Source organism: Carcharhinus amblyrhynchos, chromosome 2, assembly GCF_965287045.1.
Source record: "Carcharhinus amblyrhynchos chromosome 2, sCarAmb.v2.hapA, whole genome shotgun sequence".
Taxonomy (NCBI): domain Eukaryota; kingdom Metazoa; phylum Chordata; class Chondrichthyes; order Carcharhiniformes; family Carcharhinidae; genus Carcharhinus; species Carcharhinus amblyrhynchos.
The window spans coordinates 58,885,856-58,902,276 of NC_137325.1; the positions used below are offsets into that span (position 1 = coordinate 58,885,856).

The 16,421-nt window shown below is 40.7% G+C and overlaps 1 protein-coding gene across 1 annotated transcript in view; it reads left to right on the forward strand.

Annotated features, from left to right (window-relative positions):
- Window positions 1-16,421, forward strand: part of nek10 (NIMA-related kinase 10) — a 265,380-nt gene that overhangs the window by 111,426 nt on the left and 137,533 nt on the right. Inside the window, exons 15-19 of the mRNA XM_080206316.1 lie at window positions 5,911-5,988; window positions 11,485-11,549; window positions 13,962-14,064; window positions 14,156-14,284; window positions 14,373-14,510. Coding sequence (XP_080062442.1) covers window positions 5,911-5,988; window positions 11,485-11,549; window positions 13,962-14,064; window positions 14,156-14,284; window positions 14,373-14,510 — 513 coding nt within the window. The remainder of the gene's footprint in view (window positions 1-5,910; window positions 5,989-11,484; window positions 11,550-13,961; window positions 14,065-14,155; window positions 14,285-14,372; window positions 14,511-16,421) is intronic.

Below are 16,421 nucleotides of genomic sequence, written 5' to 3' on the forward strand. Positions count from 1 at the left end.
GCATGCATGCCCCTTGCTGGACTTAAATGCCTGTGGAGACAAAAAAATTCATTATTAAACAGGCAAAGACTAACATCCCTGAGGCAAAACGTATTCCCAAGCCTACAATGTTTAGTAAGGCCTACTATATCCCCCTATATGTAGCCCGCTCATATGGCTGTCTAAGTGACTCTTAAACAACCCTAGCGTGCCTGCTTCCACCACCTTACTCGGCAGTGCATTCCACACCCCCACTACCCTTTGCGTGAAAAACTGCCCTCTAATATTTGTCTTATACCTAGCCCCCCTCACCCTAAGCCCGTGACCCCTCGTTCTATCCATTTCTAATAGCGGAAAAAGCTTACCACCATTTACTCTATCTATCCCCTTCATAATCTTATAAACCTCTATTAGATCCCCCCTCAGCCGACGTCTCTCAAGGGAAAACAGCCCAAGTTCATTCAATCTTTCCTCGTAAGACAGCCCTTCCATACCAGGCAACATCCTGGTAAATCTCCTCTGCACTCTCTCCAGGATCTCTACATCCTTCCGGTAGTATGGCGACCAGAACTGGACGCAGTACTCCAAGTGAGGCCTAACCAACGTTCTATACAACTGCAACATCAGACTCCTACTCTTATATTCTATACCTCTTCCTATGAAGGCTAACATACCATACGCTTTCCTCATCACATTCTGCACCTGCACCAACACCTTCAGGGACTTGTGCACTTGCACCCCCAGGTCTCTCTGCGTATCTATACTCCGGATAGTTCTACCTTTTATCGTATAACTCCCCTCCACATTATTCCGGCCAAAGTGCATCACCTCGCATTTCTCCGGATTAAATTCCATTTGCCATCTATCTGCCCAATCTACCAGCCTGTCTATGTCCTGTTGCATTGCCAGGCACTGCTCCTCAGTACCCGCCAATCCAACCATCTTAGTGTCATCAGCAAATTTGCTGATCAAACCACCTACCCCCTCTTCCAAGTCGTTAATATATACCACAAATAGAAGAGGTCCAAGTACCGAGCCCTGCGGCACACCACTGGTGACAGGCCTCCAATTGGAAAAGGAGCCTTCCACTACTACTCGCTGTCTCCTCCTCCCAAGCCAGTTCTCCACCCATCTACATACCTGGCCTTGTATCCCATGAGCCTTCACCTTTTCTATCAGCCTACCATGAGGGACCTTGTCAAACGCCTTACTGAAATCCATATAGACGACATCAACGGCTTGTCCTTCGTCAACCGTTTTTGTCACCTCTTCAAAAAATTCCACTAGATTTGTAAGGCACGACCTCCCTGTAACGAAGCCATGCTGCGTATCCCTGATCAGATTGCAGCGCTCCAGATGTTCATACATCCTATCCTTGAGGATCCTCTCCATTAGCTTGCCTATAACTGAAGTCAAGCTCACCGGCCTATAATTCCCTGGGTTATCCCTCTGACCCTTCTTAAACAACGGTACTACATTTGCAATGCGCCAATCCTCTGGGACCTCACCTGTGTCCAAAGAAGAGACAAAGATTTGCGTCAGAGGCCCAGCAATTTCATCCCTCACCTCCCTTAGCAGCCTGGGATAGATGCCATCAGGCCCCGGAGATTTATCCGTCTTTATACTGTCTAAAAGTCCCAACACCTCTTCCCTCGTGATGACTATATCCCTCAACGGATCCTCAAACTCCTCAAGCACAGCACCAGACATCGGGCCCCTCTCCTGCGTGAATACCGACGCAAAGTATTCATTCAGGATCTCCCCCATTCCCCCAGGCTCCAAGCATAGTTCCCCTCCTCTGTCCCTGAGAGGACCAATCTTCCCTCTAACCATCCTTTTATTTCTAACATAGGAGTAAAATGCCTTAGGATTTTCTTTAATCCTACCCGCCAAAGCCATTTCGTGGCCCCTTTTTGCCTTTCTGATGCCCCTTTTAAGTTCTCTCCTACATTCTCTGTATTCTTCTAACGCTATCTCTGTCCTCAAATGCCTAGATCTAATGTACGCCTCCCTCTTCCTCCTGACCAGGGCCTCAATATCCCTAGTTACCCACGGCTCTCTAATCCTACCCTTCCCATCCTTCCTCTTGACCGGCATGTGCCTTTCCTGCAAAGATTTTAGTTTTCCCTTGAGAGACTCCCACATACCCAGCGTCGACCTGCCATCAAACAGCTTACCCCAGTCTGTATCTTTAAGATCCTGTCTAATCCGGTTGTATCTAGCCCTCCCCCAGTTTAACACCCTCCCCTTAGGACAGGCTTCATCTTTATCCATTAATATCTTAAACCAGACAGAGTTGTGGTCACTGTTAGCCACCTGCTCTCCTACTTCAACGTCAACCACCTGCCCAGGCTCATTCCCCAGAACCAAGTCCAGTATAGCCCCCTCTCTGGTCGGGCTATCCACATACTGCTCCAGGGATCCTTCCATTACACACTGTACAAATTCCTCCCCGTCAGCACCCTCTGATCTCAGCACCTTCCAGTCTACCCCGGGGAGATTAAAATCTCCCACTACCACCACCCTATTCTTCCTGCACTTATCTAGAATGTCCCTGCTTATCCCTTCTTCCACAGCCCTCGGGCTGTTGGGCGGTCTGTAGTACACACCCAACATAGTAACATCTCCCTTCTTATTCCTCAACTCCACCCATAGCGACTCGATTCCTATATCCTCTATAGCTCCCTCCCTCTGCACTGCTATGATGCAATCCTTAACTAACAACGTCACTCCCCCACCTCTCAGCGACCCACCCCTATCACGCCTGTTGCAAGCATCTCAAACTTGATTGACAATTGCAAAGTCTGAGGCTCCTCTGCTGCTTAATTCTTTTACCTGCCTCACTCACGGTGACATCATTCTGTCCCTCACTTCTGTTTAAAACAGATAACACTATTCTAAGAGATATAACCATCTTCTGGAACAATGTGTCCAAATATTTCTCCACCTCTCATGTAGCACAATGTCTATAGTTCAGTTTAGAGATCAATAATCCTGATCCATAATTCCTGGATCACTTTAGCATCCAGAAACTGTTGCAATCCACAGTTGCAACATAACACCTGTCCAGCTATTGTTATGTTGTTTATACATATGAAACTTATCTTATTTAATTAATTTAGTTTAATTACTTTCTTAATTAATTTTGAATAATTACAATGTACATTACAATTTACTGTGCTTATTAAAGCTGGTACCACCTACAACTAAAAGTTATGCATTTTTTAATTACACAGATATGTGTTTTAGGTATTTATTCCATTTTGTATATTTATATTTATTTATTCTAATTAATAAATCCTACTACTCCCAATAAGCTTTACTCCTGCTATCACAGAAACCTATGAAGGAAACAATACATTTACCAAGAAATTGTACCAGTACTTAAAGATAAATGAACAATAGGGTAAATACTTACCAACCAATCACTTACCTAGTTCCCCATAACATCAAGCTTTATTTTCTCTAAATCTGATTGTCCACTGAGCCTCAGTACCAGTGCTACCAGCACTGAGCTCTTTTACCTCCTGGGCTCTGCTCTCAGTCTCACTGTTTATGGTGCTGTTCTATTTCCCCTGCGCTCAATGAACAGTGATTTTTCAAATAGCAACTTCAGCTTGACCCTTGACACTTTACTGAAGCTTCCCTGCCTATGGTACACATTAAGTAGCAAAGTTATGTTCTGTTGTTAGTATGGACTTTACCCTGCATTATATGTACATGAAAAGCAGACATAAAGAACAAAGAACAACCCAGCACGGGAAACAGGCCCTTCGGCCCAACGAGCCCCCGCCGCCGCATCACCCTACACCTATTCTACCCTGCGACATGTTGAAATATTGAGGACAGTTTTGTAATTTTCTACAAATTTGTTGATCCAAATTTGTTGATTAACAGTCTTGCTGTTAATAGGGAGTAAACTAAGGCAATAGTAATGTTTCTACCTACTTGAAGTCCATTGCACCCAAGTAATGAGAGCCATTTGCATTTCATTACAGATCATAAATAGTACTATAATTTTCAGTGTCAAGAATTTACCTAGAAGCAACACAAGTAAAAATTAAAAAAGGCCTGAAAGGTAGAAATCTGCTTAGCAACAGTTACAGCCAGCTTTTTGAGGGATGGGCAAGCCTCTAAAGGTGATCAGGGTATTCAAAAGACATGACAGCATCGAAAGATGATCAGGTGTAAATTGCTGTAGAGTAGAATCAGATTAATTAGATGACAGCTATAAAAATGTTAACATCCCCAAGCAGAAGCAAGTTACCTAAATGGGTGATTTCAGAGCTATAAAAATATAAGTTCCGCAAAAGGAAAGATTTTGAGATGTGTCGAAGCTGACTCTTAATTTTAAATAACAAAATGAAGAACAGTACAACTGTCGCCCCACTCAGAAGCAGAAAAGTCAGTCCACACCTCACAGCTAGAAGTGAGTCCAATACTCACAACCAGGAGAACAAGATCCATTTCACAGCAAAGGGGCCCTGTAAAAACTTTAACTTCTCGGAGATGCTATAGTATTACATCTAAGTCTTAAATCCAAGAAGTTGTAGGAAATCATCATAATGACAGTTTAAGTATTCTTGTTGGACTAGAAAAAGTCATTTCCCAGACTTGATCATCAGTTATGTATTGTGTAGTAACTATAAGCTGGACTTGATTTATAGATTTAGTTAATTTGGATGTTGTTTGTGAGAAGAAAGTCGTAATTTGTTTAGGGATCATAGACATATTTTGAAACAAGAGGTAATTTCTACATAAACTGTGGATGTTTAGTTATTCCTGTATTTAAGTGTCTTAGAGTGTTGCAGTGCTTTTTGTGTGTACTTTTCTTTTAAGTTAATAAATCTTCTTTTATAATTGTTATATGGCAACTGGACTGGTTCTTAACTGGGTTTTTATGTGACTCCTCACAATATTCCAAACAAAAACTATACACCATCACAAACTGGTGTTTCAAGTTGGGACACCTGCACAGGTAACATCAACATGGATCATGACACCAGCTAGTCACACTGCAGTGACTTTGCTACTTATATAATGTGTATTTGATTCCTCATCACATAAAAATTCAGATCTTTTTGCCTTTGGCCACTCTTACACATGGAAACGACTTCAGGTTTCAACAGTGGAAATGAAAGGTCCAGATCTGCTGATATAAATCTACCTGTACTGATATACAGATAGGTTTCTATGTATTTACCTTTGCAATTGTTCCCAAAATTTCATACCAGATTGTTCATTCTGCTCATGTGACATTTTGCAAATTTGTACATCTACATGACAATTTCAAAATTCACAAGTAGTAAATAATACCAAAGAATGTAATTTAATCTAGCTCACTCTGTCATAATGATTATTGATTCTATACATTGTGTACAAAATCATTTAGTAACTGTTTGTAGGAACACAGTTTTATATCATGTGGCCCATGTAGCACATTATAATGTGCATTTCTTCCAGTACATTTCTTGTGGAAATTGTGGAACAATGAAAAAATATCAGCAGTATCATAATATTCTCTTTTTCATGTTAAATAAATCTGTAATTTTAAATTCGAACTTTTTAATCAAATTAATGTGCAATATTCATTTTGGAAAGTCAATTATGGGGGTGGTGCAAGGCTGAAGGTCTCTTGCACTGGCCCTGCTATTCTCAGTCAACACCTCACAATTGTACTTCCCAACAAAGGTCACTCAATAAAAATCAGGAATAGATTAACTATGTCCTAACTACCCTGGTATTGTGATTGTAGCAGCCATATTGCCACCCTCACTGTGAGCAGCTGATGCAGTGCTGACCAGAAATGAAGCTTGAAATCATTAGAATTAGGAAAGGTTTAGTCTGAATATTTAATAGAATCTGAGGAATATATTGCTTAAAACCTGAACTAAATCTTTAATGTTATTGTTTTTTAAATTTTTTACACAGGGGAATGGCATTTATGTGATAGGAAAGTTAATTCTACCAAGCAAACAAGGGAATGCACCAAAAGCAGATATCTTGCAGGTAATTTTGTTATCACATCAATTTTATTTTTTTTCTAAAACCAGTATGTTTTTTTTGGTATAAGCATTCCTAAGAGATTGAATCATATTTGTTTCTGAACAATTAGTTTGGACATTGACAGAATTTGGCATTGTTGCATGTATGAACACATATTAATACATGTTAGGGAACAAAATTTGCCATCCTTACCTGGTCTAGCCCACAGCAATGTGATAGACTCTTAAATGCCCTCTGAAATTGTCTAGCAAGCCCCTCAGTTGTACCAACCTGCTAAGCATATAAGGAATGAAATCAGGCATACCACTCAACATCAATTTAGGCATGGACAAGAAAACAGCATACTCCGCCCTGTCAACCTGACAAAAGTTCTCCTTACTGACAGATGGAGGCTTGTGACAAAATTGGGAGAGTTGCACCACAGACTAGTCAAACAACAGTCTGACAGTCATGTTCACAAAATCATAGTTCACAGATAATGTTGCAGACACAACCATCACCATTCCTGGTATATCTTATCCCACCAGCAGAGCAGAGTCAACAGAGTTATGTAGTGCAGTGGTGTACAGTGAGGAGAGAGAGTTGTCCTGAAAGTCCTCAACATCGATTCTGGACCCCATGAAGTCTTATGTGACCATGTTCAACGTGGACAGAGAAATCTCTTGCTGATTACCACATACCACCCATCCCTCAGTTGATGAATCAGTAATCCTCCATGTTGAGCACTGCCTAGAGGAAGCACTGATTGTGCCAAGGGCACAGAATGTACTCTGCGTGGGGGACTTCAATGTCCATTACCAAGAGTGGTTTGATTGCACCAGTACAGACCGTGCTGGCCAATTCCTAAAGGAAATAGCCTGGGTCTGCAGCAGGTGATGAGGGAACCAGCAAGAGGGAGAAACATACTTGACCTCATCCTCACTAATCTGCATGCCTCAGATCCATCTGTCCATGATAGTATTAGTAGGCATGACCACTGCACAATCTTTGTCTTATGGAATGAATACTCTCCATTGTGTTGTGTAGCATGACCACCTTGCTGAATGGGATAGACTTCAAGCTAGCAATTCAAGACTGGGCACCTACAAGGCACTGTGGGAGGTCAACAGCAGCAGGATTGTACTCCATACAATCTACAACCTCATGGCTTGGCATTTTCCCACTCTGCCATTATTATTAGACTGGAAGACCAACTTGGTTCAGTGAAGAGTGCAACAGGACATGCTAGAGGCAGCACCAGGCATACTTAAAAATGAGGCATCAACTTGGTGAAGCTACAACTCAGAACAATTTGCAGAACACACAGCCGAATCAGCAAGTGATAGACAGAGATAAACAATCCCACAATCAATCAATCAGATATCAGCTCTGCAGTCCTGCCATCTCCAATCATGAATTGTGGTTGGCAATTAAACAACACCCTATTGGAGAAGGCTCCAAAAATAGCCTCGATGATGGGAAGGAACAGCACATTATTGTGAAAAATAAGACTGAAACATTTGCACCAATCTTCAGCCACAAATGCAAATTTGAATGATCTATCTTAGCCTCCTTTGGAGGTCCCCAGCATCACAAATGCCACTATTCAGCCAATTTAATTCACTTTATGTGACATCAAGAAAAGGATGAAGGCACTGGATGTTAAAAGCTATGGGCCCTGACAATATCCCAACAATACTACTGAACTTGCTGCACCCCTGGCCAAACTGTTCCAAACTGGAATCTACTCAGGAATGTGGAAAATTGTCCAGGTATGTTCTGTATACTAAAATCAAGACAAATCCAACATGACCATTGATCACCCCATCAGTCTACTGTTGATCATCAGTAAAGTAATGGACAAGGTCATCAAAATTATATTAATGACCTAGACTGTCATTAATATACAAGCAGTACTTACTTCCTAATAACCTGCTGATTGATGCACAATCTGAGTTTCATCAGGATCATTTAGCCCTTGACCTCATGAGAACCTTGATTCAAACATGGGCAAAGGACCTGAACTCCAGTGGTGAGGTAAGAGTGATGTCTTTGACATCAGGCAGCATTTGACTGAGTATGGCATCAAGGAACAAAACTGGACTCATTGGGAATTGTGGGGAAAATTTGTTTCTAGTTGGAGTCATACTGAGCACAATAGAAGATGATTTTTGTTGTTGGAGGTCAATCATCTCTGTTCCAGGACATCGCTGCAAGAGTTTCTCAGGGTAGGTGGAGATCTGCCGCAGCAGAATTGTACTCAACACTACAATTGAGTGTAGGCCCAACTATCTTCAGCTGCTTCATCAATGACCTCCCTTCCATTATAACGTCAGAAGTGGGGATGTTTGCTGATGACTGCACATCATAAGATGAGACAAATAGGAATGTTTGTGGATGATTGCTTAATGTTCAGCAGCCTTCACAGCATTCAGTAGCTCTTCAGTTTCTAAAACAGTCCTTAGCAACTACAAATCGGTCAGGTTGATTGCAGTAGGAGGGAACCCTCTGCAAAACAGCAGGATAAACCAGGATAAATGCAGGATAATTAAGGAAAGCCAGCATAGATTCATTGAAAGAAAATCATGTTGAACTAACTTGCTGGAGTTTTTTGAGGAGGTAACAGAGAAGGTTGATCAGGACAATGCTCTTGATGTGTTGTATATGGATTTTCAAAAGATATTTGTACAGTGCCACACAATAGACTTGTGAGCAAAACACTAGCTCATTGAATAAAAGGGAATTAGGCATTTGGATAAGAAATTGGCTTTGTGACAGGAAACAAAGTAGTGATAAATGGTTGTTTTTCAAATTGGAGGAAGGTTTGTATTGGAGTTCCCCAGGGTTCAGGGTCTTCCTGATTTATATTAATGACCTGTGGTGTTCAGGGCATGGTTTCAAAATTTGCAGATAAAACAAAGATTGGAAATATTGCCAACTGTTATGAAGATATTATTGAACTTCAAAGAACATAAACATGTTGGTGGTTTGGGCAAACAAGTGACAGATGAAGTTCAATGTAGAAAAGTGTGAGCTGATTCATTTTGGCAGGAAGAATATGGAGAGAAGGTAAAATACAGGGAGATATTCTAAAGGAAGTGCAGGTACAGTAGGACCTCGGTGTATATGTACATAAGTTATTGAAGGTAGAGAGTATATTGAGAGAGCAGTTAATAAAACATATAGTGTCTAGCCATTATTATTAAGGACAAGAGTAAGGAGGTCATGTTGTACTTTTATATGATGTTAGTTAGGGCTCATCTGGTGTACTGTATCTCTTTCTTGAGGAAAGATGTGAAGGCATTGAAGAGATTGCAGAAGAGATTTACAAGAATGATTCCAGGGATAAGGAACAGTAGTAATGAGGATAGATTGGAGAGGTTGGGATTATTTTCCTTGGAGAAGAGAAGACTCACAGGAGACGTGAGGATCTCCTATGGTATTCTCCTTGAGGTATGCAAGATCCTGAGGGTTGTGGGCTGGGTAAACAGTGAGAAACTGTTCCCACTCAAGAGCATCAAGAATCAAAATAATTGACAAAAGGAGTGAAAATGATGTGAGAAAACAGTTTTCAGCCAGAGGGTGGCTGGAGTCTGTGACAAACATGTTAATAGGGTGGTGGAAATAGGTTTCATTGAGGTATTTAAAGGGGAATTGGATTGCTATCTGAAAAGAAAGAATGTGAAAAGTTATGGGGATAAAGCAGGTGAGTTGGACAAGGTAGAATGTACTTTTGGAGAGCCAGTATAGACTCAATGGGCTAAAAGGCCTCCTTCTGCTTCATAAAGATTATTTGATTCTATGTCCAAACGCAGAAAGACCTGGACAATATCTAAGCTTGGGGTGACATGTGGCAAGTTACGTCCTGGCACAAGTGCAAGACAATGACCATTTCCAACAAGTGAGAATCTAATCATTGCCCCTTGGCATTCAATAGTATCATTAGTGCTGAAGCTCCATCATCAACTTCCCTGGAGGTTCCTATTGACCAGAACTGAACTGAAGCAGTCACATAAATACTTTGGCCATAAGAACAGGTTTGGGGTTAGGAAGCCTGAAGTGAGTAATTTATCGATGGTTTCCCAAAGCCGGATCACCATCTACGAGGCACAAGTTAGGAGGATGGTGGAATACTCTCCATTTGCCTGGATAAGTGCAGCTCCAACAACACTCAAAAAGCTCAATCCCATTCAGGACAAAGCAGCCCACCTGATTGATATACAATCCACAAACATTCATACCCTCCATAGTACACGTCTATATATGTATGATCTGCACATGTACTGCAGGAACTCATCAAGGCTTCTTCGAGAGCAGTTTCCAAACCTATGACCATTTCCATCCAGATGGCCAATGGCAGCAGATGTATGGTAGCACCACCAACTTGAAGTTTTCCTTCAAGCCACACACCATCCTGATTCAGAACTATATCAGTCATTTCTTCACTAATGCTGAGCCAAAATCCTGGAACTCCCTCCCTAACAGCACTGTGGGTCTACTTACACCACATGGCTGAGAATGATTCAAAAAGGCAGCTGATCACCACTTTCTGAAGAGCAATAAGCAATGAATGCTGGTCTAGTCAGTGATGATGTGAAGATGCCAGCATTGGACAAACAGTGTTGTAAAAACAGTAAGAAGATTCACAACACCAGAACTCCCATCCACCTAATGAAGGAACAGCCACTTCCGAAAGCTAGTGGCATTTGCTACAAATAAACCTGTTGGACTTTAACCTGGTGTTGTTAAACTTCTTACTGCGCTAGCCAGTGATATCCATAGCCCAAGAATGCATTTTTAAAAATGCAATCAATAATTCAGTTTTTCATTCAGTTTACCAGCTTCTAAATGGAGCACTGAATTGAATTGACTTTCTAAGTCTCCTCGCTTAAATCAGAGGGAGGTGAGTGAGTGGAATCAGCTGCTGTCGGTGGTGGTAGAGGCGAACTTGCTGGGGTCTTTTAAAAGACTTCTGGATGAGTATATGGGATCTAATGGGATTGGGAGTTACAGATAGTTCTATGGCTTGGTAGGTATAGATGTGATCGGCACAACTTGTGGTCCGAAGGGCCTGTTTGTGCTGTAGAGTTCTGTGTTCTAAATCAGGGTGATCGTGTTGATGATGTATGTTGAATTTGCTTATTGAAAATAAAATTCATTTCTCAGATTACAACAGAAAGCGACTGTGCATAATATTGCAAGTTAATTTCTGTGGCTTAACTCATTTGTGCAATAGTAAAAATAGCAAAGAAAACAATCCCTCAAACATTGATTTTTCAATATAAGTTGTGATCAGTCAGTTTTAGTTTTGTGTAACTATTACCAATATGAAATGGCTGGGAAAATTGATGTGATTTATCTCTGTGTCTCAAAAAATAATTGGCTCTTTTTGTCATATAATAACATCTGCCTTTTTATATATAGTGTTATAGATCTGAACTGTACATGTATTGACATGTAGTATGCCTGTTCATTTCATTAATATTTATGTACATCCAACGCATAACATTTTCATTACAGTGCTATGCATTTCGAGCTTTGCGTTTTCTCTTCAGCATGGAAAGGAACAGACAGCTGTTCAAAAGGTACAGTATCCAAATGTAATTGTCACCTACACATTGGTATGAACTCTTGTTCTTTATTCCAGGATTTCAGTAACTCCTTAAGCAAGTTAAAATGTAATGCATTACAGATTTTTAAATCTGATTTTCACCCCTCTACAAGAAGTGCCCTATATCTGCGTGGTACCTTACTGTAGCACTGGACTGAGGTCAGAAACTTAGCTTTTCTTTATATTAGTAATACTATCGAACAAGGTATTAAACCAGGGTATGTAGTTTGTGCTGATGCTTTCTGTGAGTGCTCCTCTGGATAATCTGCAAGAACTGCAACATCTGCTCAGAATTGACTCTGAGTGAAAAATTCTACCAAAACATGTTTTTAACTCACAAATTATGATTTTCAAAATTCATAATAATTTTTTTTTAAAAATTCACGTATATTTATCTATGAGCTCATAATTGATTTCCACTTTTGTGAATTCTACCAATAAAAGTCAACTTTATTTTCCATGAAAACATATTGTGCACAATGTGCCCTTTGTAGCCAGAACAGAGTCAAGCAGGTGTGGTCTTCCATCTTTTACTCCTCCACCCATAATCTCCACACAATTACTTTTGCAGTATTTAACATCCTTCATTTTCTGCTGTTGAACCACAGCAATAAACACGGCTAAACAACTTCTGCAAATCTGTTACAAGTCAAAGGTTGAATCCCATCTGCCTTTCAGGCATTTCCAATTTTTGACACCTCATGTCCCACAGCCCTGTGGGATGCAAAAGCTTTAGAAATATTTAAGCTATTCACATTAAGTTTCACAAGTGTTGTTACGACTGCTTAAATTTGAGATTTTGAAAAAGTTCATGATTCCATTCCCTCCAAATTTCAATTTCTTGCCTTCATAAATCATAGAAACAACATAGAATCCCTAGGTGCAGAAGGAGGCCACTTGGCCCATTGAGTTTGCACCAAATCTCTGAAAGAGCATCTTACCCAGGCCCATTCCCTGTCCTATCCCCATTACCCCACCCATTTATCCCTCTAATGCCCGTAACCTACACATCTTGGGCCACTAAGGGGCAATTTAGCATGATCAATCCATCTAACCTATACATCTTTGGACTCTGGGAGGAAACTGGAGCACCCAGATGACACCCACATAGATATGGGGAGAATGTGCAAACTTTACATGAATTACCCAAGGCTGGAATTGAACCCAGGTCCCTGGAGCTATGTGGTAGCAGTGCTAACCACCCTACCCATGCGCTACCCTCTCACAAGTGCCTCTTTAGTAGGCCTGCAGAGCTTGCCTGGAGGTACAGAAAGTAGCACTGAAACCGTTTGGATGAGACAAGTTTAGTGTCTTACCCTCTTCAATATGAACAGGTATGGGTGTACTAATAATCATAATCCAGTGCTGAAAGGCTAGTCCATGTGAACTTTGACTCCATTATCTTTGTAGTTGAGCAAGGCATTCCATTTGCTACCTCTTACTTCAATTGACAATAGATTTTGTGATGGCATGGTTAGCACTCCTCCCTCTGACTCATAAACTACAGTTTTGAGTCCCAGCTCAGGACCTGACAGCCAAAAAAGTTGTGTTCATAATGCATGAAACATATTGAGTGTCAAGCTGCAAACCCTTCCATAAGATCATAAGATATAAGATCAGGATTAAGCGATTTGGCCCAGCAAGTCTACTTTTCCATTCAATCATGGCTGATAAGTTTCTCAACCCCATTCTGCTGCCTTTTCCCTATAACTTTTGATTCCCTTACCAATAGAGAACCTATCTATCTCTGTCTTAAATACATTCCATGAACTGGCTTCCACAGCCTTCTGTGGCAATGTATACCACCTTCTGGCTGAAGAAACCCCTTCTCATCTCTGAGGCTGTACCCTTGGATCCTAGTCTCTCCAATTAATGGAATCATCTTCCCCATGTCCACTCTATCCAGGCCTTTCAGTGTTCTGTTCTTTTCACTGAGATCCCCTCTCATCTTTCCAAACTCCATCATGTACAGACTCAGAGTCCTCAAACACTCCTCAATACTCCTCCAATATATGATCGTGATAGGCAGTAATTGTGGAAGAGATTCCTGGTCAGTTATTTGTTGGTGAGAACATTGGAGCCTCCACAATCACCATAGCTCCAGACTACAAAAATGTATGTTACCATAGCAACTTGTGCTTCCTGAATGAACTGTAACACATCACAGCTACCCCATCAATTAATATATGCTTTCACTTAAATTAGAGAGGATAAGTACTTGCTAAAGCAATAATTTCCAAATATCTAATAACACATGAGTAGCCCATGGATTTAACTGATTGTGTAAGAATAGTGGATTTTTTTTCCTGTCCTCTAGGTTTGTTTCACTTGTTTAATGTCAACATTTTCTTGATTGACTCTCACTCATCAGATTTTTAAAATGCAGGTTATTTCCTTCTGACATGTTTGAGATGTTCATTGACGTTGGACATTATGCTCGTGACATCCGTGCATATGAAAATTTGGTAACTAAGTTGAACTCTTTAACTGTAAGTGAAAAACTCCAGTTAGACGTGTTTATTTTCAAAGTTCTGTTTTTCCACAGAAACATTGTAATGTGTCTTGCAATTTTGTGCCTAGACTGATGAACTAAAACAAATCACTGAAAATATTGAAGGAGTTAACCAAAATAAAGCTCCAACAAAGTTTATTGGTAATTATGCCATTTTAGACTATCTTGGGAGTGGAGCATTTGGGAATGTTTTTAAGGTGAGCTTTCCTTTTATAGTAATATTTTAGTAGCTTTTTGCAACGTACCCATTAAATATATACTTTAGATTTCTTCTTGATTTTGCAGGTTAGAAAATACAGTGGACAGAATTTACTCGCAATGAAAGAAGTTAATTTGCACAACCCGGCTTTTGGAAAGGACAAAAAGGATCGTGATAGTAGTGTAGAGAAAATCGTGTCTGAACTAACAATAATTAGAGAACAGGTGCTTTCTCTTGTCTTTTTTTTTAAAGCCTGTTTTTGTTTTATATGTATAGTACATTAAAAATGACCATCACTAATATTTTTATAATCAGTTGTGTGTTCATAATAATTAGAGAATGTCTGCTGAATGAATGTTAATTCATTTTGCTGAAGTTTCTAGTAAAAATACATCAGCACGTAGAGCATTAAATCAATTAGATTATCCCAAATGTGTAAAGGACCATGCTTTTAAACTATTATTCTCTTTGATAATTTATTCACGAGATGTGAATGTCACTGACATGGCCCATTTATTGCTGGACCCCAGTTGCCCTGGAGAAGGTGATTGTAGCTGCCTTCTTGAACTGCTTCAATCTATATGGTGAAGGTACTCTCACAATGCTATTTAGGTTAGAAGTTCCAGAATTATTACCTAACAATGATGAATTAATGGCAGTACAGACTCAAATCAGGATGCAGTGTGACATAGTTTGAAACCTGGAGATGGTGATGTTCCCATGTGCTTGCTGCCTTGTTCTTTTAGGTGGTAGAGGCAGCAGATTTGGGTGATTTTATTGAACAAAGTTTGCTGGATTACTGCAGTGCATCTTGTAGATGGTATACGCTACAGCTATGCTGCATCAGCAACAGAGAGAGTGAATCTGAAAGAGGTGCTCATAAAGCGGGCTATTTTTTTCTTGGATTGCATTGAACTTCTTGAATGTTAATGGAGCTTCACTCATTCAGGCAAGTGGGGAGCATTGTATCAGAGTTCTGGTACATGGTGGAAAGGATTTGGAGAGTAAGGAGGTGAGTAACTTGCCACCAAACATACTAATCAAATTTTTTCTCCTGACACATTTGACATGTTCATTAATGTTGGACATTCTACTCATGACATCTATGCATATGAAAACTTGTTAACTAACTTAACTAGTTTGGGATTCTATCCAATGCAGTACACAAGCTCTTCTCCCTCAGATCCCCTCCTCAAATTTCTCCTTCCTCCCATATACTCCACAAGCAAAAAAGTCCCTCTTTTCCTTTTCTCTCCCACCACACAAATACATCCCTGTCCACCACTCCGCTCAAAAAAGACTAGCGTGAATAAAAATGGAAAAACTCCAGGGGACAAGACAACAAGTCACAATGTAAGGGCAAGTCATCACAAGAGGCAACAAAGATTGGACATGAGGCGAATGAAAAGTGGCAGAGCAAGAAAGGGGGGCATGTCCTCTCTCTGCCCGACCTCAAAAATCTAACTGTAAATGAAGAACTTCAGTGAGACTTATGTATTTTCAAATTCTGTCTTTCCACAGAAATACGTCATCACATTTATGTGGTTTGTATGGTTAAGTTTCTGTTGACCACACAATGTGAATGAAGGGAATTTGATGATAGTAATGCTATTGAATGTCAAGAGAGATTGTTAGACTCTCTAATACACATGAGAGGTTAATTTACACTTCATGGAGCTGTGCGCTCACCTTCATTTCTGGCCCCCTTTGACCTCATGCACCTCACAGTACCCCAACCTCACACTCTCCATTCTCATAGTCTTATCCCTCTCAATTTTCAAGGCAGTTTCCTGCCTCACTCATCTCTTCATAGTTAAGGCTTTATTTGGGGTGTCATGCCTCACAGTTGCTGGCCTGCCCTGGGTTGAGTCGCAAATCTGCTCACCTTGCCTGTTTCACTCGGTGGCTGACTTCACCACGTGCTGGCTTTTGGTGCCTTGCTGTTGCTGATCTGCTCTCAGGCTGGGTCGAGTTGCCTACTCCTCTCTCCTTGCTCCCTGCTGCAGCTGACCTCACCTCATGATGGTGTACTGGCCTGCCTTAGGCCAAGTTACAATATCTATTTGCTTTTCACAAAAACGGTGAAGCCTCAGCAGCCTTTGCCTCTCCATCCTCGCCGAGTTGCCTCTCTTGAT